The 25,245-nt window shown below is 41.0% G+C and overlaps 1 protein-coding gene across 2 annotated transcripts in view; it reads right to left on the reverse strand.

Moving 5' to 3' along the window:
* rabep1 (rabaptin, RAB GTPase binding effector protein 1) overlaps window positions 1-25,245 on the reverse strand; it is a 135,282-nt gene that overhangs the window by 85,210 nt on the left and 24,827 nt on the right. For both annotated transcript variants that reach the window (XM_060847962.1, XM_060847961.1), the window contains exon 2: window positions 4,632-4,763. In XM_060847962.1, the coding sequence (XP_060703945.1) occupies window positions 4,632-4,763 (132 nt within the window). The remainder of the gene's footprint in view (window positions 1-4,631; window positions 4,764-25,245) is intronic.

Below are 25,245 nucleotides of genomic sequence, written 5' to 3' on the forward strand. Positions count from 1 at the left end.
GGAAACAAATTTCAAGATCAAAATATCTTCCACCGTTCAAGGATCAGCATAATGACAAGTGGAGGTTTTTGCTAATATACACAGAACTAAAATAGTACACAGAAGTAACTAGCAGTGACAAACAAGCTAACACTTGAGTGGACTGATGAGAAAGCAAGTCATTATTTGCCAACCACAGGAGATGGGGGAGAAACTAAATGAGTATTTTGCATCAGTGTTTACTGTGGAAAAGGACATGGAAGATATAGAATATGGGGAAATATTTGGTGACATCTTGAAAAAATGTCCATATTTCAGAGGTGATGGTGCTGGGTGTCTTAAAACGCATAAAAATGGATAAATCCCCAGGACCTCTTCAGGTGTACCCAAGAACTCTGTGGGAAGCTAGGGAAGTGATTGCTGGGCCCCTTGCTGAGATATTTGTATCACCGATAGTCACAGGTGAGGTACCGGAAGACTGGAGAAGGGTGGTAAAGACAAGCCAGGGAACTATAGACCAGTGAGCCTGATGTCGATGGTGGGCAAGTTGTTGGGAGGGAATCCTGAGGGACAGGATTTACATGTATTTGGATAGGCAAGGGCTGATTAGGGACAGTCTATGTGACTTTGTGTGTGGGAAATCATGTCTCACAAACTTGATTGAGTTTTTTGAAGAAGTAACAAACATGATTGATGAAAGTAGAGTGAACTATATGGACTTCAATAAGATGTTCGAAAGGTTCTTCATGGTAGACTGGTTAACAAGGTTAGATCTCATGTAATACAGTGGGAACTAGCCATTTGAATATAGAACTGGCTTGAAGGTAGGAATGATGTGGAGGTGCTGGTGTTGGACTGGGGTGGGCAAAGTTAAAAATCACACTACACCAGATTATAGTCCTAAGCTTTCAGAGCGCTGCTCTTTCATCAGGTAACTGTGGAGCAGGATCATAAGACACATAATGTAAGGTAAAAGATTACAGTGTCATGCAACTGAGATGATATATTCAACAAACCTAGATTGCTGTTAAGTCTTTCATCTTTTAGAGTGGATTGCAGGTTTCAGTTCATTAATATGTTAAATCCCAGAACTTCTTTGAAGTCACATTCTCAACATAACATAGGGTTGTATTAAAAAAGGTGACCTCTCAGCTCAAAAAATGCATTAAAGGTGTGAGGTTGGAGTCTGTCTGTATTCCAATCTTGAATCAGACTGGCTCTAATTCCAAAGTAGGAATTTATAAGATGTTACGTGGATTGACTGCCTGCAGGTTGGGTGCTTTTTGAGGAAAATAGAATGTACCAGCAACTTGGTGTTGTGAGATTTTTAACTTTGAAGGTAGAAGGTGGTGGAGGGTTGCTTTTCAGACTGGAGGCCTGTGATCAGTGGTGCGCCACAAGGATCAGTGCTGAGTCCACTGCTTTTCCTCATTCACACAAATGATTTGGATGTGAACATAAGAGTGTAGTTAGTAAGTTTGCAGGTGACACCAAAATTGAAGGTGAAGTGGACAGCGAGGTAGGTTACCTCAGAGTATGACAGGATCTTGATCTGTTGGGTCAATGGGCTAAGAAGTGACAGATGGCGTTTAATTTAGATAAATGGGAGATGCTGTATTTTGGAAAGGCAAATCAGGGCAGGACTTATACACTTAATGGTAAGGTCCTGGGGAGTGTTGCTGAACAAAGAGACCTTGGAGTGCAGGTTCATAGTTTCTTGAAAGTAGAGGCACAGGTAGTTGGGACAGAGAAGGTGGCATTTGGTATGCTTTCCTTTACTGATCAGAACATCGAGTACTGGAGTTGGGCAATCATGTTTTGGCTGTAGAGGACATTGGTTAGGCCACTTTTGGAATATTGTTTGCAATTCTGGTCTCTCCTATCTGAAGGACATTGTCAAACTTGAAAGGGTCAGAAAAGATTTACAAGGATGCTGTCCGGGTTGGAGGATTTGAGCTACAGAGAGAGGCTGAATAGACTGGGGCTGTTTTCCCTGGAGTGTTGGAGGCTGAGGTTTATAAAATCATGAGGGGCATGGATAGGGTAAATAGACAAGGTCGTTTCCCTGAACTAGACAGCATAGATTTAGGGTGAGAGGGTAAAAATTTAAAAAGGACCTAAGAGGCAATGTTTTCACACAGAGGGTGCTGCGTGTATGAAATGAGCTGACAGGGGAAGTGATACAATTACAACATTTAAAAGGCATCTGGATGGGTATGTGAATAGGAAGGGTGTAGAGGGATATGGGCCAGGTGCTGGCAAATGAGACTAGATTAGGTTAGGATATCTGGTCGGCAAGGACGGGTTGGACCAAATGTTGTAATTTAGATTAGATTAATTAGTGTGGAAACAGGCCCTTCGGCCCAACAAGTCCACACCGACCCGCCAAAGTGTAACCCACCCAGACCCATTCCCCTACATTTACCTCTTCACCTAACACTATGGCAATTTAGCATGGCCAATTCACCTAACCTGCACATCTTTGTGACTGTGGGAGGAAACCAGAGCACCCGGAGGAAACCCACGCAGACACGGGGAGAATGTGCAAACTCCACACAGAGTGTCGCCTAAGGTGGGAATTGAACCCGGGTCTCTGGCGCTGTGAGGCAGCAGTGCTAACCACTGTGCCACCGTGCCGCGTAACATTTCAACATTAACAGCTCACGTTGAGACATTAGGCTACAGTCATCAACATCTGGCTTTTATGCAGCACATCTAAGTAGTAATCTCAACGCACTTTATAGAATGTTTTCAAACACAATGATATTAAGACAGCTTTTGGTCAAAGTAGGAGGCTTTAAGGACTCTCTTTTCTTTTCATACGAAGTTAGAGATACATAATTTCAGAATTTAGGGTTTATGTAACTATAGCTATAGCTGCCAATGACGGGATAAACAAACTCAGAGGTCACAAGGCCAGGGTGGAAATAGTTCAGAGTGTTGTAGAGCTGGAGTTCAACTCATGAATACAATTATAGATGAGGTGATGTTCGAACGAGATCTGATGTAGATTAGAAAGCAGAGGAATTGGTACAAGTTTAAAAAAAATCAGAAGTTTGAATAAGTTGAAGTTCATAACGTTTTTAAAATTACTCGTCTGCAAACATCCGGACATTTCCCGGCTAGACAGAATGAAATAAACAAAGCACGAGATGTTTGCATAGACAAATTTCATCTAATCCCAATTTGTCTGAAAATGCTTGATTTTGACTCCCTTATCTGGAGAGCTCAGGGAGATCAACTCATTTCAAATAATATATCTTCCATTTGCATCAACTCATCTGGTCTTCCTTTGTGCTTCATCTGCTCTATTTTTAAAATTTTACGTTCATCAAATACCCTCATATTATTCAATCCTAATAAAAAGTTTAAGGTGTATGTAATTTTTCAGATGACAGAATCCATCTGAGATAGAAGCAAAACTACAAACTACACTGTCATTCCATCTGCTCCAAAGCTAACACTGTGCCTCAAGTTCAGAGTTTCAGAATTAATACAACACAGAGGGAAGCTATTCAATCTGTCACGCCTGCATCAACTCCGTACGAGCAAATGAACCAGCAGCACACTCTTGCATTCTCCCTACAGTCTTGCAGTCTTCTTTTTCAAGCAAGCATTCCTCTTTGAGTGCCAAGATTGAATCCACTGACACCACACTCTTAGGTAGTCTATTCCAGACCTGAATGACTCAGTATGAAAAACATCTGCCTCATGTCATCATTGCCTCTTTTGCTTTAAATCTGTCCCCTCATTCTTGACTCTTCAACTACTCTGTCCAGATCCCATATCATTTCAAAACCCTTGACAAAATCTCTCAACTTTCTCTTTTCAATCTACCTACCTTTCCAACCTATCTGCATAACCAAATTTCCTCTCCCTAGAAGCCTTTTTGTGATTCTTTACTGTATCCTTTTTCGACGCCATCTTAAAGTGTTGTGCACTGAACTGGATGCAATATTCCAGTCCAGATTAAACAACTGTTTTGTACAACTTTTTTGCTGTTATACTCCATATACCTAGTAATAAAACGGAGCATGTCCTCAACCTGTCCTGCCACCTTCAACGATTATGCAGATATCCAGGCTGGTGCCACTGCTCCTCCACTCCATGTGGAATAACACCCTTCCTGCCTTTTCCAAGTTGTTTCTAGAAGTTAAGGGGAAAACACCAATCTGTTTCTAATCATATAAAGTGCAGGCAGCATCCGAAGAGCAGGAAAATCAACGTTGCGGGCAAAGGCCCATCATCAGGAAGCATCCTGATGTTTCCTGATTAAGGGCTTTTGCTCAAAATGTCGATTTTCCTGCTCCTCGGATGCTGCCTGACCTGCTGTGCTTTTCCAGCACCACTCTAATCTAGACTCTGGTTTCCAGCATTTGCAGTCATGGTTTTTATCTAATCATATGAAGTACCAACCTTTAAAAAGACAAAAATACAAATCAGGAATCATTAAGTAAATTGAGCACCTTTTTAGTTGATATCTAATTCTTAACTTCACACAGTTTTCAAAAGCAGATTCTTTTAAGTGACAAACAGCATCTGTTCCTCAACATTGCCACATCCAAACCTTTCATTAGGAGCAATTTTGAATCCTGGTTAATTCACCAGGGGGAATGTGCAAGTCATTTGTCAATACATAAGTAACTTCTAACCTTCTTTCGCGAGGTACAGCTCCTTGAATTTTGCCCTCTTCTGATTAAACTCGAATTCCAACTGCTGCTTTGTTCGCAAGAAATCAGCCTCGGCCTTTTCCAACTCAGCTAAGCGCTGCCGAAGTTTTGCGACTGGAAGACAAACAGGATAAACAAGAGATCACGAACGACTGGTTGAACCATGCAGCAAACCAACTCCAAACACATCAACACTTACAAAACCAGTTCTGCTGAAACAAGTGGAATGTGACCATTCTCAAAAATATCAGAAGAAAACCGGAATGGTCAGAATGAGTTCACTTCCAATGAAGATATATAGCCAGGTTATAATCCACAGATGCACAACTCAACGACTAGAACAGTGATCAGAAATGGCTTTAGCAAGTGCCCTATAGTGGAAACTAAATAAAAAACATTTCAAATAATCATTTCAAAATGTTAAAAATAACCCTATGGAAGTGAAATCAATCGTTTCAAACCATATATGCAACTACCAATTTTTTTTTCTGGTTTTATGAAAGGAGGAAACATTGTATTTAAGCTATGCAAAAGCTCCCAAAGTTTGTCTGATATAAAAGTATTGATGTAATTTAATTTTCCTTTATACCCAAAGCTAGTCTGAATTATGAGCACAGTGGAGATAATGATACTAAACAGGAGGGTGAAATAAGTAATGACACTCAGAGGGGCCAGAGTATGGTTAGAGGATCCATGTGACTTTAGCAGGGAAGGAGGTTGGTGGTGAGGTAGATGTCGCTATGCTGACTTGAAGGAAAAGGATTGGTGCTGGGTCCACTGTCACTTGTTATTTATTCAATTTACTCATTTAAACGATATAGATGAGAACATAAGAGGTATATTGGTAAGTTGACACCAAAGGATGAAACCAAAATTGTTGGTATAGTGGACAGTGTCAAAAACACAACACGAGGTTATAGTCCGACAGGTTAAATTGGAAGCACTAGCTTTCGGAGGGACGCTCCTTCATCAGGTGGTTGCTGAAGGAGCACCTCCTGCAGCAGCACTCCAAAAGCTAGTGCTTCCAAATAAACCTATAGGACTATAACCTGGTGTTGGATGATTTTTAAGAGATCATAGGCAGACAAATCAAAGGATCATACAATTGGTGTAAATGGAGTGAACAAATCTAAAATGGCTGATGGAGAACTCTGTTAGAAAGGAGATGCAAGTTTAGATTGATTAAGGTGCAAATTCAGAATCTGTTTCAAGTCACTGCCCCGAGATGATCAAAGGTTATCAGTGTCTGCCTAACTTTCCAAACTTCAGTCAGGCAGAGATACAAAAGGGGGCATCTCGGGTCAAACACTGGACCGTAGATGTGAGGCCTCATTCAGAAACTGCCTCTGAGTTTTAAACCAGGTTGGCCTTATTCCAAAAGCATGACTTTATAAAAATGCCACAGTGACTGTAACTACAAATTGTTCGCATCTTTTAAGAAAATAGAATGTATCTGCAAATAAACAAAGTGATCGGTGCTGGGTCCTCTACTTTTTGTCATTTACATAAATGATTTGGATGTGAGCATAAGAGGTAAGTTTGCAGATGACACCAAAATTGGAGGTGTCCAACAGCAAAGATGGTTACCTCAGATTACAACAGGATCTGGACCAGATGGGCCACAGGGCCGAGAAGTGGCAGATCGAGTTTAATTCAGATAAATGCCAAGTGCTGCATTTTGGGTAAGCAAATCTTAGCAGAAATTATACACTTAATGGTAAGGTCCTAGGGAGTGTTGCTGAACAAAGAGATCTTGGAGTGCAGGTTCATAGCTCATTTAAAGTGGAGTTGCAGGTAGATAGGATAGTGAAGAAGGCGTTTGGTCAGAGTATTGTGTACAGGAGTTGGGAGGTCATGTTGCAGCTGTACAGGACATTGGTTAGGCCACTGTTGGAATATTGCATGCAATTCTCGTCTTCCTATCAGAAAGATGATGTGAAACTTGAAAGGGTTCAGAAGAGATGTGCAAGGATGTTGCCAGGGTTGAAGAATTTGAGCTATAGGGAGAGGCTGAATAGGCTGGTTTAAAAAATGATGAGGGGCATGGATAGGAGAAATAGGCAAAGTCTTTTCCCTGGGATCGGGAAGTCCAGAACTAGAGGGCACAGATTTAGGGTGAGAGGAGAAACATTTAAAAAGAGACCTATGGGGCAACTTTTTCACACAGAGGGTGGTACGTGTATGGAATGAGCTGCCAGAGGAAGTGATGGAGGCTGGCACAATTGCAAAATTTAAAAGGCATTTGGATAGGTATATGAATAGGAAGGTTTTCAAGGGATAAGGGCTGGGTGCTGGGTGCTGGCAGGTGGGACAAGATTGGGCTGGGATATCTGGTAGGCATGGTCGGGTTGGACCGAAGGGTCTGTTTCCATGCTGTACATCTCTATGACTTTATATGATTTGCCCCATGTGAGCACGCATGTGCGAGGTAGCAAGAGGGAGAGAGCCATAGAGTGAGTGTGCGAGAGAGAGCGCGTACGAGAGACTGCGTGCGAACATGCGAGAGTGTGTGCAAGAGTGAGCAAGCGTGTGAGAGAGAGAGAGCACACGAGGTAGTGAGAGAGAGCACGCATGAGCATGCGAGAGAGAGCATGTACGTGCGCGACAGAGACAGAGTGTGAGTGTACAAGAGAGAATGTGAGCGAGCGAGTGTGCGCGGGAGAGAACATGCAAGAGAGAGCACGTGAGCATGCGAGAGAGAGCGTGAGCGAAAGAGAGACACAGAGAGAGCAAGTGTGCAACAGAAAGAGAGAGAGAGCACGAGCGAGCATGCACCCTGTTTCTCTCGCTCACGCACGCAAGCGAAAGGGGAGCCGGGTGCCTGAGTGAGAGAGGGGCCGGCACCCGGGTGAGACTCAGACCAGGCGCGCAAGCAAGAGAGAGAGTGCATGAGATAGCCAACAAGAGAGCGTGAGTAAATGAGAGAGAGAGAAACCGTGCGAGAGAGAGAATAAGCACAAGCATGCAAGACAGAGAGAGATAGAGATTGTGAGCGTGCAAGAGAGAGAGAGAATGTGAGTGAGCGAGCGAGAGTGACAGAAACAGAGAGCGAGCGGTGTGAGGGAGAGATGGAGAGTGTTCGAGAGAGAGAGGGAGAGAGAGAAAAAGAGAGAGACTGGGCGGACGATCGAGAGAGAGAGAGGATGTGCGCGCAAATGAGAGAGAGAGAGAGAGAGAGAGAGAGAGAGAGAGACTGGGCATGCAATATAGAGAGAGAGAGAGAGAACAGGCCCGCGAGCAGGAGAGAGAGAGAGTGAAAGAGAGACCAGGCGGGCAAGGGAGCACGGAGTGTGGGGGTTGCAGAGTGTAGGGCAGGGGTGGAGTGTGAGGGTGGGCCGGTGTGTGAGGGGGCAGAGTGTGAGAGAAAGGGATTGTGTGCGAGAGAGAGAGAGAGAGATACACTATTCTGTATCTTCAAAATTTTCCTTATTGTCCTGTTTTGACAGCATCAACTTTGATAAATTGTTATGATCTCTCTACCTTAATTAGTTGGAAATTAAACATCAGACAACACTAGGTTATAGTTTAACAGGTTTATTTGGAAATACAAGCTTTCGGAGCGCTGCTCCTTCATCAGGTGGTTAAAGGAGCAGCGCTCCGTAAGCTAGTTCTTCCAAATAAACCTGTTGGACTATAACCTGGTGTTGAGAGATTTTCAACTTTGTCCACCCCAGTCCAACACTGGTGTCTCCAAATCATAATTCGTTTGTAGAGTTTTGGATTGCTTATTACACTCTGACGGACACACTCTTTCTCACACTCACACATGCACATATACTCCCTGACACTCTTAATCAGTCCAAACTTGCATCTCCTTTCAAACAGCATTCTCCATCAGCCATTTTAAGTTTGTTCACTGACTTACACCAATTGCATGATCCTTTGATCTGTGTGTTGGTGTGCCCTCTCTGCACCTGACGAAGGAGTGTCGCTCTGAAAGCTTGTGATTTCAAATAAAGCTGTTGGACTATAATCTGATTTTGTATAATTTTTTACTTTGTCTACCCTAGTCCAACACCGACACCTCCACATCTTAGTGCACAGTGAAGGAGGTTATCTAAAGAGTATTCATGGATCCTGGTCAACTTGGCCAGTGTACTGAGGAATAGCAGATAGAACTTAATTTGGATAAATGCCAGGTGCTGCATTTTTGTAAAAGAAATCAGGTCAAGACTTACAGTTAATTAAAAGGCCCTGGGAGTAAAAGACCCTGGGGTTCAGGTGCTCAGTTCCTTGAAAGTGGTGTCACAGGGTGGGGAAAGCAGCGTTCGGCACGCTTACTCTAACCATCAGAGTACTGAGTACAGGAATTGGGATGTCACGTTTCAGCTGTACAACACACTAGCAAGGCCACATTTAGAGTACTGCACACAATTCTGGTCGCACTGCTATAGAATGTAATTAAACTGGAAAAGGTGCGAAACAGATTTATTAGGGTATTGTTAAGACTGGAAAACTTGAGTCATAAAAGAGAAGCTGGATAGGCTGAGATTTTATTTGCTGGAGCACAGGAGGCTGATGGGTGACCTTATTGAATTTATAAAGAGGGGCATATATAACGTGAAAAGCCACGGTCTTTTTCCAAGGTAGGAGAGTCCAAAACATAGGTTTAAGGTGAGGGTGCAAGAATTTAAGAGAGACCCAAGGGACAGAGGGTACTTCATATATAGAATGAGTTGCCAGAGGAAGTGGTAGAGACAGGTAAGATTACAATATTTAAAAGACATTTCGACGGTACATAGACAGGAAAGAGTTTAAAGAAATATGGTCCAAACATAGGCAAATGGGACTAGTTCAGTTTCGGAACCTGGTCAGCATGGTGGCTCAGTGGTGCTTCACAGTGCCAGAGACCCCGGTTCGATTCCAGTCTCGGGCAACTGCCTGTGTGGAGTTCACATTCTCCCAGTGTCTGAATGGGTTTCCTCTGGGTGCTCCGGTTTCCTCCCACAGATGTGTAGGTTAGTTGAATTGGCCATGCTAAATTGCCCATAATGTTCAGGGATGTGTATGTTAGGTAGGTTAGGGGAGGGGAATAGGTCTGGGTGGCTTACTCTTTGGAGGGTTGGTGTGGATGTGTTGGGCCAAATGGCCTGTTTCCACACTGTAGGGGTTCTATGGCATGGATGAATTGAGCCAAGGGTTTACTTCTGTGCTGCATGACTCGAAAAGCAGATCCGATGTAAGTTAGTGTTGCAAAAGTAGAGCTCACATACAAAGAGCATGGAGCTGGAGAATAATAAAGGCAGGAAACATGGAGGTTTGCATGAAATGTAAAAGGTAGCATATGCATCTTACATGTCACATCCCTGGGATACATGAACCCTAACAAGGGCCAGTGTTATGAGTGGACATACCATGGTACAAAGTAAGAACGACAATGCAGTAATCCAGCCAACTTGTACTTTATCAAAATGAAGCTGAGAACTGCAACAAGGGTAATTTTAGAGAAATGGAGCTAACAGGAGATAAAACAGTGGATTATGGCCTTAACTGGGTGCATTGGGGAAGGCGGGGTGTGTGGGATCAAGAGATGAAGTATTGAGAAACTGTTCTATAATTTGTAGATGAAAGTAGTTGGAGTGACTAACTGGCAGTGAGAAAAGGAACTGCGCTCAGAGTAACACAGGATTACTCAGAGGTCCGTAACCTTGGAGTCAGCTTAAGGTTGATTGCACCAGAGTCCCAGCTGGGCACTTCTCAGAGGTGTGGTGTTAGGGCACAAAAAGGATGATTTTATATCTGTCATTATTAAGAGTGGGAGAACTCTGCCTGATTCAGGTATTCAGATAAACACAAATAGGACAAGTGGTTTAACTTTGAAAATTGTTGTCCACAAACAAGTAAATAGACTGGGTAGTTTGATACCAAATAGAAACTAGTGCAGAGAAATCTGAGATGACATACATTAATGGTAAGTATAAGTAAAGGAGCATGCGAAATGGAGCAAAAGTAACTTCAGAATTCTAGGTTTTATAAGTAGTAATAATTTCACTTTGCTTTAGCATTCAGTAAGATGCTAAATTCAGAAAATTGAAAATAAATTCAGACAACATTGCAAAATAGGTTGGCCAGTCAACATGTGAAGAGAAGACAGTCTGCGGCATTTCAGAGGTATACTCTTCATCAGACCAGTAACTAGGTGATGAAATGCTAAACCCCTATAAATCATTGATCAGCCTACAGTAAGAAAATGGAGTCCAGTTTTAGGCACCTTATGAGGAGCAATGTCAACAGCAAGTTGATATTAATGTTGATATTAGGAGTAGAGGAAGATAGCAAGACATCTGACACAAAGTTTTGACAATATAAATTAGAAAAAAAGAATTTCCAAAATTATAGTCACTAATTCAGGGTATACAATTGAGATCAATACCAAAAGATGATAGACATTGGTATGACCACCCAAAACAGAATCTATAAATAGAAATGAGAAATGGAAGTGGATAAATATTTGAAAGAGACTTTTTGCTAAACAAGTAAAGAGATTGGATAGTGGAATAGAATTTTGCTGATGTTTTCAGAGAGCTGGCTCACGTGTGATGGACTACATGGACTCTTGCCAGAGATGTAATAATCTATTTGTCAGAGCAAGATCACAGGTGCTTATAAGGCTCAAACAAATCAGTTCCAGAGTGGGCTGAAAGCAAGTGCGAGCAGAGTTCTTTGGGCATTTGTCAAGTGGCATTGTGTCCTCCACTGGACCAGAAAGCCACGGTTGAAGCTCCAAAGCTTTGTTACAACATGCCTGAACATGTAGGTTAAAAATACTCAACAATCAAGTTCTAAATTTAGCAGTTTGATAACTTGGTAATGGTTTCTTTTTTAAATTAAAAAAAAACTCAGTTCTACACTCCTATCCATTTTGATCTGGTTCCATCCGTGGTTTCGCTCCCAGATTTGTGTTCGGGTGCATGTTTATGAATTTGAAAAATTGCCAAATTGGCATTGGGTTTCTTAAAAGCCTGAGCTCTTAGGAAGGCCCGAATGATGCAGTGGTAACTCGACCTCTAGGCCTGAAGATCAGGGTTGAAATCCCTGTGGCTTGGAGAGGTACCATACTGTTTATGAACATAGAACATAGAAGGATACAGCGCAGTACAGGCCCTTCGGCCCTCGATGTTGCGCCGACCGAATCCTACCTAACCTATACTAGCCCAATAACTTCCAAATGCCTATCCAATGCCCGCTTAAATGACCATAAAGAAGGAGAGTTCACCACTGATACGGGCAGGGCATTCCATGAACTCTCAACCCGCTGTGTGAAGAATCTACCCCTAACATCTGTCCTATACCTACCACCCCTTAATTTAAAGCTATGTCCCCTAGTAACACCTGACTCCATTAGCGGTAAAAGGTTCTTAGTATCTACCCTATCTAAACCCCTAATCATCTTACACACTTCTATCAGATCTCCCCTAAACCTTCTCTTCTCCAATGAGAACAGCCCCAAGTGCCTCAGCCTTTCCTCATAAGATTTTCCTACCATTCCAGGCAACATCCTGGTAAACCTCCTCTGCACTCGTTCTAAAGCTTCCACATCCTTCCTATAGTATGGCGACCAAAACTGCACACAATACTCCAGATGAGGCCTCACCAGAGTCTTATACAACTGCAACATGACCTCAGGACTCCGGAACTCAATTCCTCTGCCAATAAAGCCCAGTACACCATATGCCTTCCTCACAGCACTATTTACCTGGGTGGCAACTTTCAGAGATCTGTGTACATAGACACCAAGATCCCTCTGCTCATCCACACTACCAAGTAGCCTACCATTAGCCCAGTAATCCATCATCTTGTTATTCCTACCAAAGTGAACGACTTCGCACTTAGCTACATTGAATTCCATTTGCCACATTTCCGCCCAGCTCTGCAACTTATCTATATCCCGCTGTAACCTACCACTTCCTTCCTCACTATCCACAACTCCACCGACTTTTGTGTCATCCGCAAACTTGCTTACCCAGCTTTCAAGTCCTTCCTCTAGATCATTTATAAAGATAACAAAAAGCAATGGTCCCAAAACAGATCCTTGTGGTACACCGCTAGTAACTGCGCTCCAAGATGAACATAATCCATCAACTACTACCCTCTGTCTCCTTCCAGCCAGCCAATTCCTAATCCAAACCTCTAATGTATCCTCAATGCCATACCTCCGAAGTTTTAGCATTAGCCTACCATGGGGAACCTTATCGAACGCCTTACTAAAATCCATATACACAACATCTACTGCTTTACCCTCATCCACTTCCTTAGTCACCTTCTCAAAGAACTCAATAAGGTTTGTGAGGCACGACCTGCCCTTCACAAAACCATGCTGGCTATCCCTGATCACGTTATTCCTACCCAGATGTTCATAAATCTTATCCCTTACCATTCTCTCTAAGACTTTGCCCACCACTGAAGTCAGACTCACTGGCCTATAGTTACTAGGGCTATCCCTACTCCCTTTCTTGAACAATGGGACCACATTCGCTATCCTCCAGTCCTCTGGTACTATTCCCATTGACAATGACGACATAAAAATCCAGGCCAATGGCTCTGCTATCTCCTCCCTAGCTTCCCATAGGATCCTGGGGTAAATGCCATCAGGCCCAGGAGACTTATCTATATTCATCCTTTCCAATATTAAAACATTTTAAAACATTTACTGGTGCACTTGTGATGTGGTGGTAGTGTCTCGATCCCTGGACCAGAAGGCTCAGATTCAAAACTTATCTGAATCAGACATGCTTCTTCGTATATTGGGAGAAAGTAAGGACTGCAGATGCTGGAGATCAGAGCTAAAAATGTGTTGCTGGAAAAGCGCAGCAGGTCAGGCAGCATCCAAGGAGCAGGAGAATTGACGTTTCGGGCATGAGCCCTTCTTCAGGCTTTTCCAGCAACACATTTCAGCTTCTTCGTACATTGAACAAGTTGGTTTAAGTAGCTGAGAACTGAGGTTTTCTTCAGTGAAGTGTTGACTTCTGCACAGGGAAAGATGGAAACTGACATTTGTTCTATACTGTAAATTTACAATAAAACTTAAATAAACTACTAATCTGAATGCATTTTGAAGCCTATTACACCTAATATATGGATATCCCCGAATTAAGAACTATCAACCAATGAAGACACAAGCTTCATGGTGAAACCAGAAGGAAGCAGTAAATGTCATCAAAAGCTGACCCCATGAGCAGCATGTGGAGATCGGGCGATGACAGTGCACCCATCTCCACATTTCTTGTTTCTTTGCCACATTTACCTGTGGCATAGCAATAGGAAATCCTGGGACTGCTTGGCAGGTCAGACAGCAGCTGTGGAAAGAAACATGATATTTTGGGTTGGTGATCTATAATTTTCATTATGCATAAGTTATGAATGGTTTCTCATGGAGTCAGTGATACTTCACTGTACTGTACTACAATAATACATGAACTGCTGCAATGCTTAGGTGAAAAATATTGGAACCTATTCTCAGGGCTAAGTTTGAGCATCATTCATTCAATTTCTATGAATTTACACAACTGTGTAATGTAATTTGTACTGATATCTCTACATTTTGGGATACAGCAATAAACTGCTAGAAAACAACTTAATCAGGCATTTGACATCTTCCTAAGGCTGCAACTGCCATAGAGACAGAGTTAGAGAGGTCCACAGCACAGAGAAAAGCCCTTCAGCCCACTGAGTCTATGCCAGTCTAAAATAAGAACCAACTATTCTAATGCCATTTTCTAGCACTTAGGTTATAGCCTTGTCTGACTTGGTACCACAAGGGCACATCTAAATCCTTCCTAAATGTGACAAGGGTTTCTGTCTCTACCACCCTACAGACAGAGTTCCAGATTCCCACCATCCTCCAAGTGAAAAATAGTTTTTCTCATATCGCTCTAAACATTCTGCCTCATATCTTAAATCTATAAACAATGAATAAATATCAAATAGCCAATAGATCACTGAGAAAGCAATTCTCTGACTTTTAGAGTCATAGAGTCCCACAGCACAGAGACAGGCCCTTTGGCCCACACTGACAAAAAATGTTTACCTACACTAAACCATTTCCCTGCATTTGGCCCATATCCTTTTAAACCTTTCTTTTTCACGTATTTGTCCAAATGCATTTTAATGTTGATGTACCCATCAACAACCTCTGCTGGCAGCTCATACCATATGCGTACCATTCTCTGTGTAAAAAAGTTGCCCCTCAGGTCCCCTTTTATTATTTCCCCTCTAACCTTAAACTGATGCCCTCTAGTCCTCCAATTCCCAACCCTGGGAAAAAGACTGAGTGCATTCACCCTATCCATAAACCCACCATAAGCTCCCCTCTCACTCTCCTATGCTCGAAAGAAAGAAGTCCTAGCTTGCCCAACCTCTCCCTATAACCCAGACCCTTGTAAATTTCTTCTGCACTCTTTCTAGTTTAATAACATCCTTCCTATAGCAACGTGACCAAAACTGAACACAATACGCCAACTGAGGCCTCACCAACATCCTATACAACTGCAACATAACTCCCCAACTTCTACACTCAATGCTCTTCACTGCCGTGTTGACCTGTGACTCCACTTTCAGAGAACAGTGCACCTGAACTCCAAGGTCCCTCTATTCCACTACACTCCTTAAGGCCCTACCATTCACCATGAAACTCCTACTTTAATTTGACTTTCTAAAATGCAAGACCTCACACTTATCGAAATTAAACTCCATCTGCCATTTTTCCGTCCACTTCCCCAGCTAATCAAGTTCCTGCTGCAATTTCTGATAACCTTCATTGTCCACAATACTGTCATCAGCAAACTTACTAATCACATCCAAATCATTGATATAGATAACAGTGATGGGCCCAGCACTGGCCCCTGAGGCAGTCACCCAGGCCTCCAGTCTGACAAGCATCCTTCCACTATTACCCTCTGCGTATCCAATTTGCAGGCTCCCCCTCAATTCCATGCAATCTAACCTTCCAGAGCAGTCTACTATGTTGAACGTTATCAAAGGTCTTACTGAAATGCATACAGACTACATCCATCGCCCGCCCTCGCCAACCTTCCTGGTCACTTCATCAAAGAAGTCTAGTAAACTTGTGAGGCATGATCTCCCACGCACAAAGCCATGCTGACTATTCCTAATCAAACTGTGTCTTTCCAAATGCATGTATATCCTATCCATCAGAATCTTCTCAAGTAACTTACCCACTACAGATAATGAAGCTCACTAGTCCACTTTTCCCATGATTTTCTTTGCAGCCCTTTTTTGAATAAGGGCATAACATGCGCTACCCTCCAGTCTTCCAGGACCTCACCCATGGCTAACGATCAGCCTGGGCCCTCACAATTTCTTCTCTAGCCTCTTGCAGGGTTCTTGGATATATCTGGTCAGGACCAGGAGATTTATCCACCTTCATGCATTCTAGTACGTCCAACAGCTCCTCTGTGATATGGACTGTCCCCAAGATATGACCACTAACTTCCCCAAGTTCCCGAGTCTTCATGCTTTTCTCCACTTTTCTACTTGCTGCTTTTTTAAATAGTTGCTGAGTTAAGCATGTGTGTTATGCTGCATTGCATTTCAAGATGGGCTTGCCTCAGTATATTGAGAATTCATTTCCTGTTGCTGCTGTCATAAGTTATTCACTAATATCAATGCTGAAATCAAATGTTGAAGATTTTGATACCCCACGGCAGATGGGAGCGAGGAATCAAAAACTTCAGCCTCCCTCAGTAATCATTCCGCTAATGGACAAAAGCTGTTCAGAACCGCTTGCGTTCACACAGTCACATGACCATCAGCTGTTCTAGACAATTCACTAAACAGACAGGGAAGTGATCATGCCAAGACAGCCCCCTAGACCTTTAGAACCAGAGTTCAAACATTTAAGTGAACTTTTCTATTCCAGGGCACTCAGCTAGTAGATGAGATCAGAGTGGAAGAATTTGTGGAAAACTCATGAATATTTAACTTCCATCAGCTTCTTCCATTCTATGGTATCTCAGCTCAGGCCGAAATGAAAACAAATCAAGATTCAAATATAATCAGGGAGATCCAGATACTTAATAATTCAAGCAATATTATCAATGAAAATTCAGCAGAATATATTAAAACATAGTTCTTCAACACATCGCTTTTGACTGTGTAAGACATTCAGTAATACAATTTGAAATTTCCTGTTCATCTAACAGAGAAAAATTATTATGAGTAGTGGAAGAGATGCAAGTAATCCCAAGAGATACATTCCCAGTAACAGGAAAGAGGTTTATTAGCTTAAGTGCATTTTCACCTCCATTCCGATACACCAAAATAAGCCTGCAATAACAGCAGAATCTTTCCTGACACAGACACAGACACAAACAAAAGTTGAAGAATCTCAATCAGAACCTATTCTAAAAATCAAAGTTGTTACAATACCAAACATACTTTTATTAAAACAGAGTAATGCATATACTAGGAAAGGATGCTGGAAAAGATAAAATGGCAACTTTTAGAAGAGAATTTGATGAACAAATGAAAGGGAATAACATACAGGGCTATGGAACTTTCAAAGAGCTGATACAAACATAATGGGCTAATGACTTCCCTCGGTTTTGCACCATTCCATGATGGAAAATGGAAATACTGGCCCATATCAATTATTGGATCTTATGGGCAGAGGTAAAAAAATGGATTTGCAATTAATAATATATGACCAAGTAAATGACCATCTCGTACTCAAGTTTATCCTCATCAGCCATTTTGATTCCAATAGCACTCATGCTAAACCAAAATATTCTTCCTTTCACTCAAGCCACTATCCACCATGTTTTAGCACAACTATATTAATAGGATTTTGGAAGTTTGTAAAGAATGAACATAGCTTTTCTCAGAGTGATACCTTTACTTTAAAAAGTTTTGGGTCACTCTGATATAACTGAGGCTCAATAATAACCTCAGCACAAGGTTTCTTCTGAAACAGCTCCTTTTCAAACCTAAATCTCTTTTAACATCAAAACCACATTACACTGCAGTGCTGCAGACCTCAATAAACCTGCTAGAATAAAGTCATCTCATTCCACAGAGAACGTAACAAGTTACCACCATTTGATACAGAGCATGTCTATCAATGTTAAACAGACACAGATAGTAAATAATAAAGACAATTCGTTTTTTGGCATATGCTCTCGCATCCTAGATTAAAAATTTACAAGTTAATTAGCTTGGATATCAGCTCAGAATCAGTTTGACACAGTTGGCTGTGCACCTTAAGAATCAGAGAAGTTACAGATTTAAAATCCAATTTCCGGCTTGAAATATTATGAAAATAGAGAAGCAATAAACTGAACTGCTGCATTTATTTTGTTGTAGTATCCTGCTAAAAAAAAATCAATGTAGTATTTTCTGCTTGAATATTGTAGCCTGACAGAATGATGCTTCCTGCCTTTCAGAGTGGACTGCAGGGCTGAGTGATTAGCTTGTGTAGAAAGGCTGCTGTAAAACAATAAATATTAATTGTGTGACATGACATGTATAAAAGTGTAAGTCCTCAGCAGTAGAAGGCATGGATCTAAATTGAATATGTTGCGACTACACAAGAAAAGACGGAGAAAAAGCCTTGTATAAAAGCAAAATACTGCGGTTGTTGAAAATCTGAAATAAAAACAAGATGTTGGAGAAACTCAGACTGGCACCATCTGTGGAGAAAGAAAGGGTGAACATCGAGTCCGATGTGACTCTTCTTCAGAATCAAATCAGACTTGAAATGTTTCCTCTATTTCTCTCTCCGCAGATGCTGCCATTCTCTGGTATTTTGCTGACTTTCCCCAGCATTTTATGTTTCCATTTCTGAAAGAGTTTGGTAATCAGGCACATTTTTTTGAACTCCCAGAGTTCGAATCAGCAGCTTTGATTTGGAGGTAAGAGTGGCCTTAACTGAGTTTAAAGCATCACAGTTCAAGCTCTACTCTAGAAACTGGAGTGTGTAATTTTGGCGCACATCCTACACTGTTTGAAAGACAATTTCTGGTTTAAGGTATTATGAAAATCAGGCAGCAATAAACTGATCTGCTGTATTTATTTTGTTGCTGCATCTGTAAAAAAGCAATTTATTAACTTTTGCTTAAATACAACTTCCAGTGTTAAACTGAAATCCTCTTGTGTTGCCAGTGGACAAAACTAAATTCACAGCTGTATTCAAAGAAAGCAGGGAAACCTTTGCCTGGTATCCCAAAGAAAATTACCGTCTCATTTTGAATCTTGCCAGTTATCTCATTATTTTTTGTGGTAACTCACTATAAACAAATTGCCTGATGCTATTACAAATCACTTGCTGAATAGCAACATTTTATGATTCATGTACCAAGACACTCATATGCCTTTACACCTCGTTATCTTGAGGTTGTACAGGATGTTGGTAAAGCCTGTTCTGGAGTACTGTATCCAGTTCTGGTCTCCCTGTTATAGGAAGGACATTATTATGCTGGAGAGGGTTCAGAAGAGTTTTACCAGGATGTTGCCAGGAATGGAGGGCTTGAGTTACAAGCAGAGGCTGGGACTCTTTCTACTAGAGTGTAGGAGGTTGAGTGGTGACCTTGTAGAGGTTGAACAATAATGAGGGATAAAGGTATTTTGAATGGCAGAAGTCTTTCCCCCCAGAGATTTCAAGACTAGGGGGCATATTTTTAAGATGAGAAGAGGAAGCTTTAATAAAAGAGGAGGCAATTTTTTTTATATAGAGTGTGGCTCGTGTGTGGAATGAACTTCCAGAGGAAGTGGTGGATGTAGATACAGTTAAAACCTTTAAAAGACATTTAGATAAGTGAGTGAATAAGAAATGTTTGGAGAGATATGGACCAGGCAGGTGGGACTAGGTCAGGTTGGGATGGATTGGTTGGACGGAAGAGTCTGTTTCTGTGCTGTATGACTCTATGACCTCAAAGTTTTGCAAACTCTCTTTTTAAATAATATACTGCTTTTCTGTTTTTCCTGATAAAGTGGACAATTTCATATTTTCCTACATTATTCTTATGCCATTTTTTCCATTCGCTTAACTTTATCTATCTCTCTCTTCATAGATCCCTGATGGCAACTTACATTCCCTACATATTTTTTGCATCGACAGTAAATTTAACAACCATCATTCCTTGGGGGCTCTTATAGTGCAGGGGTAGAGTCCCACCTGCTCCAAAGGTGTGCGATAACATCTCTGACTAGGCCGATTAGAAAATACCTAATTTTGGCTCCTCTACTCAAGGGATTAATATAAATAATAAATAGTCAAAGCCCTGGCACTGATCCTTGTGTCCCTGCACTTGTCACATGCCAACCCAAAGCTAACCGAGTCTCTATCCCTATGACAATGTCATTTTCAACTTTATTAGTTTTTATTTTGCATAGTAACCTTTGTTACACCTTGTCAAATATCTTCTGCAAGTCTAAGAACACTGCATCCTTCATCCACATTGCTTGTTAAATCATCAAAAAGTTTCAATAATTTAGTCAAACATGATTTCCCTTTCACAAATCAATGTTGAGTGTGCCTGATTGCATAGTGATTCTCCAAATGTCCTACTAAATCCTGCTTAATAAAATATTCCAACATTTTCCTATGAACGCTTTTGACAAAGAGCTTGTAATTACATGGTTGTTTGGTACAGCCAAGAAACTTCTTTTGCCATTGCAATTTTAGATTCCTTGAGTAATTACAAACATTTATGTTATAGTACTAAACAAATAAAAACGGAAGTGAGTGGATGGCCACTGTCAGGTACAATATGATAGTAAATCCAAACGGCAATGATGAAGTAGGCAGCCACATGCATTTAACAAATCTGAAGTGATATGCACTTTATCATCTCTCTGCCTTTGGAAATACTCTTCCCATAAACAACACAAGCACATCTGATCTGCAGGAAAGCCATATCACAGCTCTCCTATAGTTAATTAAGATTTCAAACATCTTTTAGTAAAATTCTATTCAGCAATGTAACTGGAAACTTAAAAAGATTTTCGGAAATACAATATGTCTAATCTCTTACAGCAGTTCTCAATTTTTCTCATGGTTGCTAATGTAGAAAAAAATGATGGCATTAGGTAGTGCAGGGGGTGGTAGGCAAGATCACAAGAGGGAATAAAGAATTAGGATAAACAGGAAATAGATATTTCCACGTAAGGAATCAACTGAAGTACCTCTTCAACAATCCACCACCCCCTGCACCACCCAATGCCATCATTCTTTTCTCTGTTCACAACCATGAGAAAAATTAAGAACTGTTGTAAGAGATATTGTATTTCCAAAAATCTTTTTGTTATGTTTCCAGTTACATTGCTGGATAGAATTTTACTAAAAGACATTTGAAATCTTTAATTAACGATAGGAGAGCTGTGATGTGGTTTCCCTGCAAACCAGATTCTGTGCTGTGCTTGTGTTGTTTATGGGAAAAGTTTCTGCAGAAGTGTCGTTGGACTCAAAATCTTAATCCTGCATCCTCTCCCCAAGTGCTGCCAGACCAACTGAATTTCTTTAGCAATTTTTGTTTTTGTAAAGGAATTTAGAGTTCTGTATTTCTGTTGGTTGAAAAATTTAATTGATTTTAACAAATTCTTAAAATTCATAACGCCTCAAACTGGAGTGAACCTTCCTGTGTGAAACGGCACTAAATCATAAAGGTCAAACCATGCAGATGCAGTGATAAGATGTAAACCACAGCCTAACCTCTGACATTAGATAGGTACAAAGGGTATAGGAACCACTGTGGTGTGGCAAGGGAGATCCTGGATACCCTGAAAACTGGGAAGGAGACTCAAAATGGAATTTAGCAACCTAAATATATTACAAACAATACCTAGAAAAACCAAAGTAGAGGACAGACCTGGATGACCCCAACGTCACCTGGGTGCAACCTAAAGCTGGAAAAAGATATTTTATATTCCACTCTAAAATGTTCAGATAGGAAATTGCAACAAACAATGATGTATGAATTAAGCTAAATATGTGTAATTGCAAGCCATACACAAGAGAATTACCTAAAATATTTACATACACAAGAATGCAACATCTACATTTGATGAATTACTATTCCAGACAAACTGAGTGTCATCATTTATTGAATTGTATGCCTGTCCAAGTGTCAGTGGATTCATGTCACACAGACTTAAAGACAGGAAGTTGGGTCACTGTTTATTATTTAGGTTTTGGATTGAACGGAGTGCAAAGGAATGGGAGCAAACTATTATACAAGGGAAAAATGAAGCTGCAAATGATTGAGTCAAGTGCCTGCCAAATTGTTTTTGAATTTCTGAGTTAGGTTTGTTTTCAAACTACCTCAAAATGTACTACTTGTGATTTAATTACATTCACCAATTACTTGATCTACTATGACTCCTGTTTAAGTAGTATGATGATTCGTCCCATGGCTTAGTCCTCCCCCGGTCTCAGGATCCATCTTCAATCTCACAACCCTGTTAAGGTTTCTGTGATCCCTTGCCCATTTCAGATTTTAATCACTTCATGCCATGCTTCCAAGCTCTCAATCCCTCTCTAAACCTCGCTGCCTTTCTTTTTACTATTAAGGTCACACCTTATAAGCTACTGTTCTGACTAAACTTTTGCTCATCTGTTTTATATGGTTCTATCAAATGACATTGCATAATTTGTGTTCCACTAGTAAAGGTGCTATCAAAATGAATTAACATAAATTGTTATTGGGGTAATAATAGAAGAGAAAAAGATGGCTGACAACCGAGCAGGGCTCAGAGCTTATCTGTACAAAGTCAAGAATCACACGACACCAGGTTATAGTCTAATAGGTTTATTTGAAACTGTAACCGCTCCTTCCTCAGGCAGTTAGTGAGAGAGAATATGTTGGACGCAGAATTTATAAGTAAAAGATCAAAGGGTCATACAACTTAAGTGAATGTATTGGACAAACATAGATGGTTATTAAGTTTTTACTCAGTTTAAATGGAGGTACATATTTCAATTGATCAATATGCAAATCCCAGAGCTTTTTTCAAGTCACTGCCCCAAGATAACTTCAGGTTTTTATCAGAATAAAGGTCACACCTCCGATAAGACAATACATTTTAGGTGTGAGGACATGTTTCAAGTCTGTTTGTATCTCAGCCTGGAGTCAGACTGATTTTATTTCCAAAGTAGGAATTTATAAAATGCTACACTAACTGACAGTCTATAGATCATTCACTTTTTGAACAAAATAGAATGTATCTGCAAATACAAATTTGCAAATGCAAATTCACCTCATAGATGTGTTGGTATGCACATGTGGGGGGAGGGAGGGGTGTAAGAGAGTGTGTGTGCATGTGTGAGGGAGAGTGGGGGAGAGTGTGTGGGTGTGTGTGCTTGAGACAGAGTTTAAGCGAGTTTGAGGAGGTATATGCCTATCTGGGAGTGGGAGTGACCTTGATGGCTGAAGTGCTCCCTCACTGGGAGGGAACATCCCGGTTTGGCGATTGTCGTGCGATGTCCACTTGGGTACAGCAGGTACTCAGGTGACTCAGCCAGTGTTGTCTATCTCGTACACTGCAGGCAAGGATGCCCCAAGGCATAATATATTGGCAAGAAAAGCAGATGCTACGACAACAGATGAATAGATACCGGCAATATTGGCAACAATTACCAGTTCCCTCCCAGTGGGGGAGCACTCCAGTTGTCAAGGACATTCAGCTTCGGACCTTCAGGCAAACGTCCTCCAAGGTGGACTTTGGGACATTCAACAACACAGAGGCTATTGCGATGTCCCAACCGGGATCTTGGGTTCACGTCACATTGCAGGTGATGGCACCACATTATACATTCTCACACACAGGCACCAATGCACACTCTCTCACACAAACACACAGTCATATAAACCCTCTCTTAAACACACATACTTACACTCTCACTCTCTGATAGGCATAAACTCCCTCACACTCGCGCACTCTCTCTCAAGCACATAAATGCACACACACTCTGTCAAGAGTGCGTGCACACACACACCCCCTCTCTCTTAGAAGTGCATGCACCCACATGTGCACTCTCTCTCTTCTCTCCTCCTCCTCCTCCCCCCCCCACCACACACACACACACACACACACACACACATAGATATATATCTATCTATTTGTAAATTTAGGGGGTGAATTTGCATTTGCAGATATATTCTATTCATTCAAAAAGCATATGATCTATAGACAGTCAGTCAATATGGCATTTTATAAATTCCTACTTTGGAAATGAAATCAGTCTGACTCCAGGCTGAGGTACAAACAGACTTGAAACATGTCCTCACACCTAAAATGCATTGTCTGACCTGAGGTGTGACCTTCATTCTGATAAAAACCTGAAGTTATCTTGGACAGTGACTTGAAAGAAATTCTGGGATTTGCATGGTGATCAATCGAACCTGCACCACCATTTTAACGGAGTGAAGACTTAATAGCCATTCACGGAAGTTGTATGACCCTGATCTTTTATTTCTAAATTCTGTGTCCAATGTATTCTCTCTGACTAACTGCCTAAGGAAGGAGCACGGGCTCTGAAAGCTTGCAGATTCAAATAAACCCATTAGAACATAACCAGGTGATGTGTGGTTTTTGACTTTGTTCACTTAAATTCAACACCAGCACCTCCACATCATAGTTTGTGTGTAAACTATGGCACACTAACTTTACAGAATGCACAAGGATCAAACAAAGATATGGAATACATTAGCATGGGATTATTTGTTTTGGCCCAGTGATCCAATATCACCGTTTTGCTTAATTTTCCAACTATAAGATAACAATGACAGCTGCTATATGCCCAAACCAAAGGTCAAACAAGACTGCACCTGGTAACATATGCATGGATAGATTTCAACCATAAGACCAAGGTGAATGAGCTTTAAAATTGTGTGTACAGCTGGTAGTAAATGATGGGATTAGTGTATTAGTGAGTTATGTTCACGATTCAGAAAAACAGAGGCAAAATCTGTTTGGATGGAGCTAAGGAAAGCAAGGTCTGAAAACATTGGTAGGAGTGATTTACAGACCACCAAACAGTGGTAGTAATGTAGAGTGTGGTGTACATCAGAAATTAGAGGTTCATGTAGCAAGGAGAATGCAGTAATTATAGATGACTTCAATCTGCATGTAGAATGGGTAAGTACAATGGATGCCAATGTGGTGGGTAAAGACTTCCTGGAGTGTATATGAGACAGTTTTTCAAAGTGATTTTTATGGAACTAATAAGAGCAAAAGCATTTTTACATCTAGTGTTAAGCAGTGAGAAAAGCCTCATGTCTCAACATAACAGAACCTTTTGGGAACAGGGACTGTAGTATGATAGAATTGTGCATTGATCTGTATCTTTTCCAGTCTCAAGCCAAAACTATGGTCTTATATCTAAACAAAAGAAATTATGAAGATACAAGGAGGATGTTGCCTGTCGTGGATTGGAAAGCCATATAAAAATGTTTGACTGTAAGTAAACAATGTTAATTCTTTAAAGACTAGCCAATTACTTTCCAAAAACACACACTCCTATAAGGCAAAAATACCCAACAAAAAAAAAAGAGCACTCTGGTTAACATTGAAAGTTAAAGATTACATTAGATCAAAACAAATGATTTGTAAAGTTGCCCAAAACAGTTGTAAGCCTGTGCAT

This window comes from Hemiscyllium ocellatum, chromosome 31 (genome assembly GCF_020745735.1).
Source record: "Hemiscyllium ocellatum isolate sHemOce1 chromosome 31, sHemOce1.pat.X.cur, whole genome shotgun sequence".
NCBI classification, from domain to species: Eukaryota; Metazoa; Chordata; class Chondrichthyes; order Orectolobiformes; family Hemiscylliidae; genus Hemiscyllium; species Hemiscyllium ocellatum.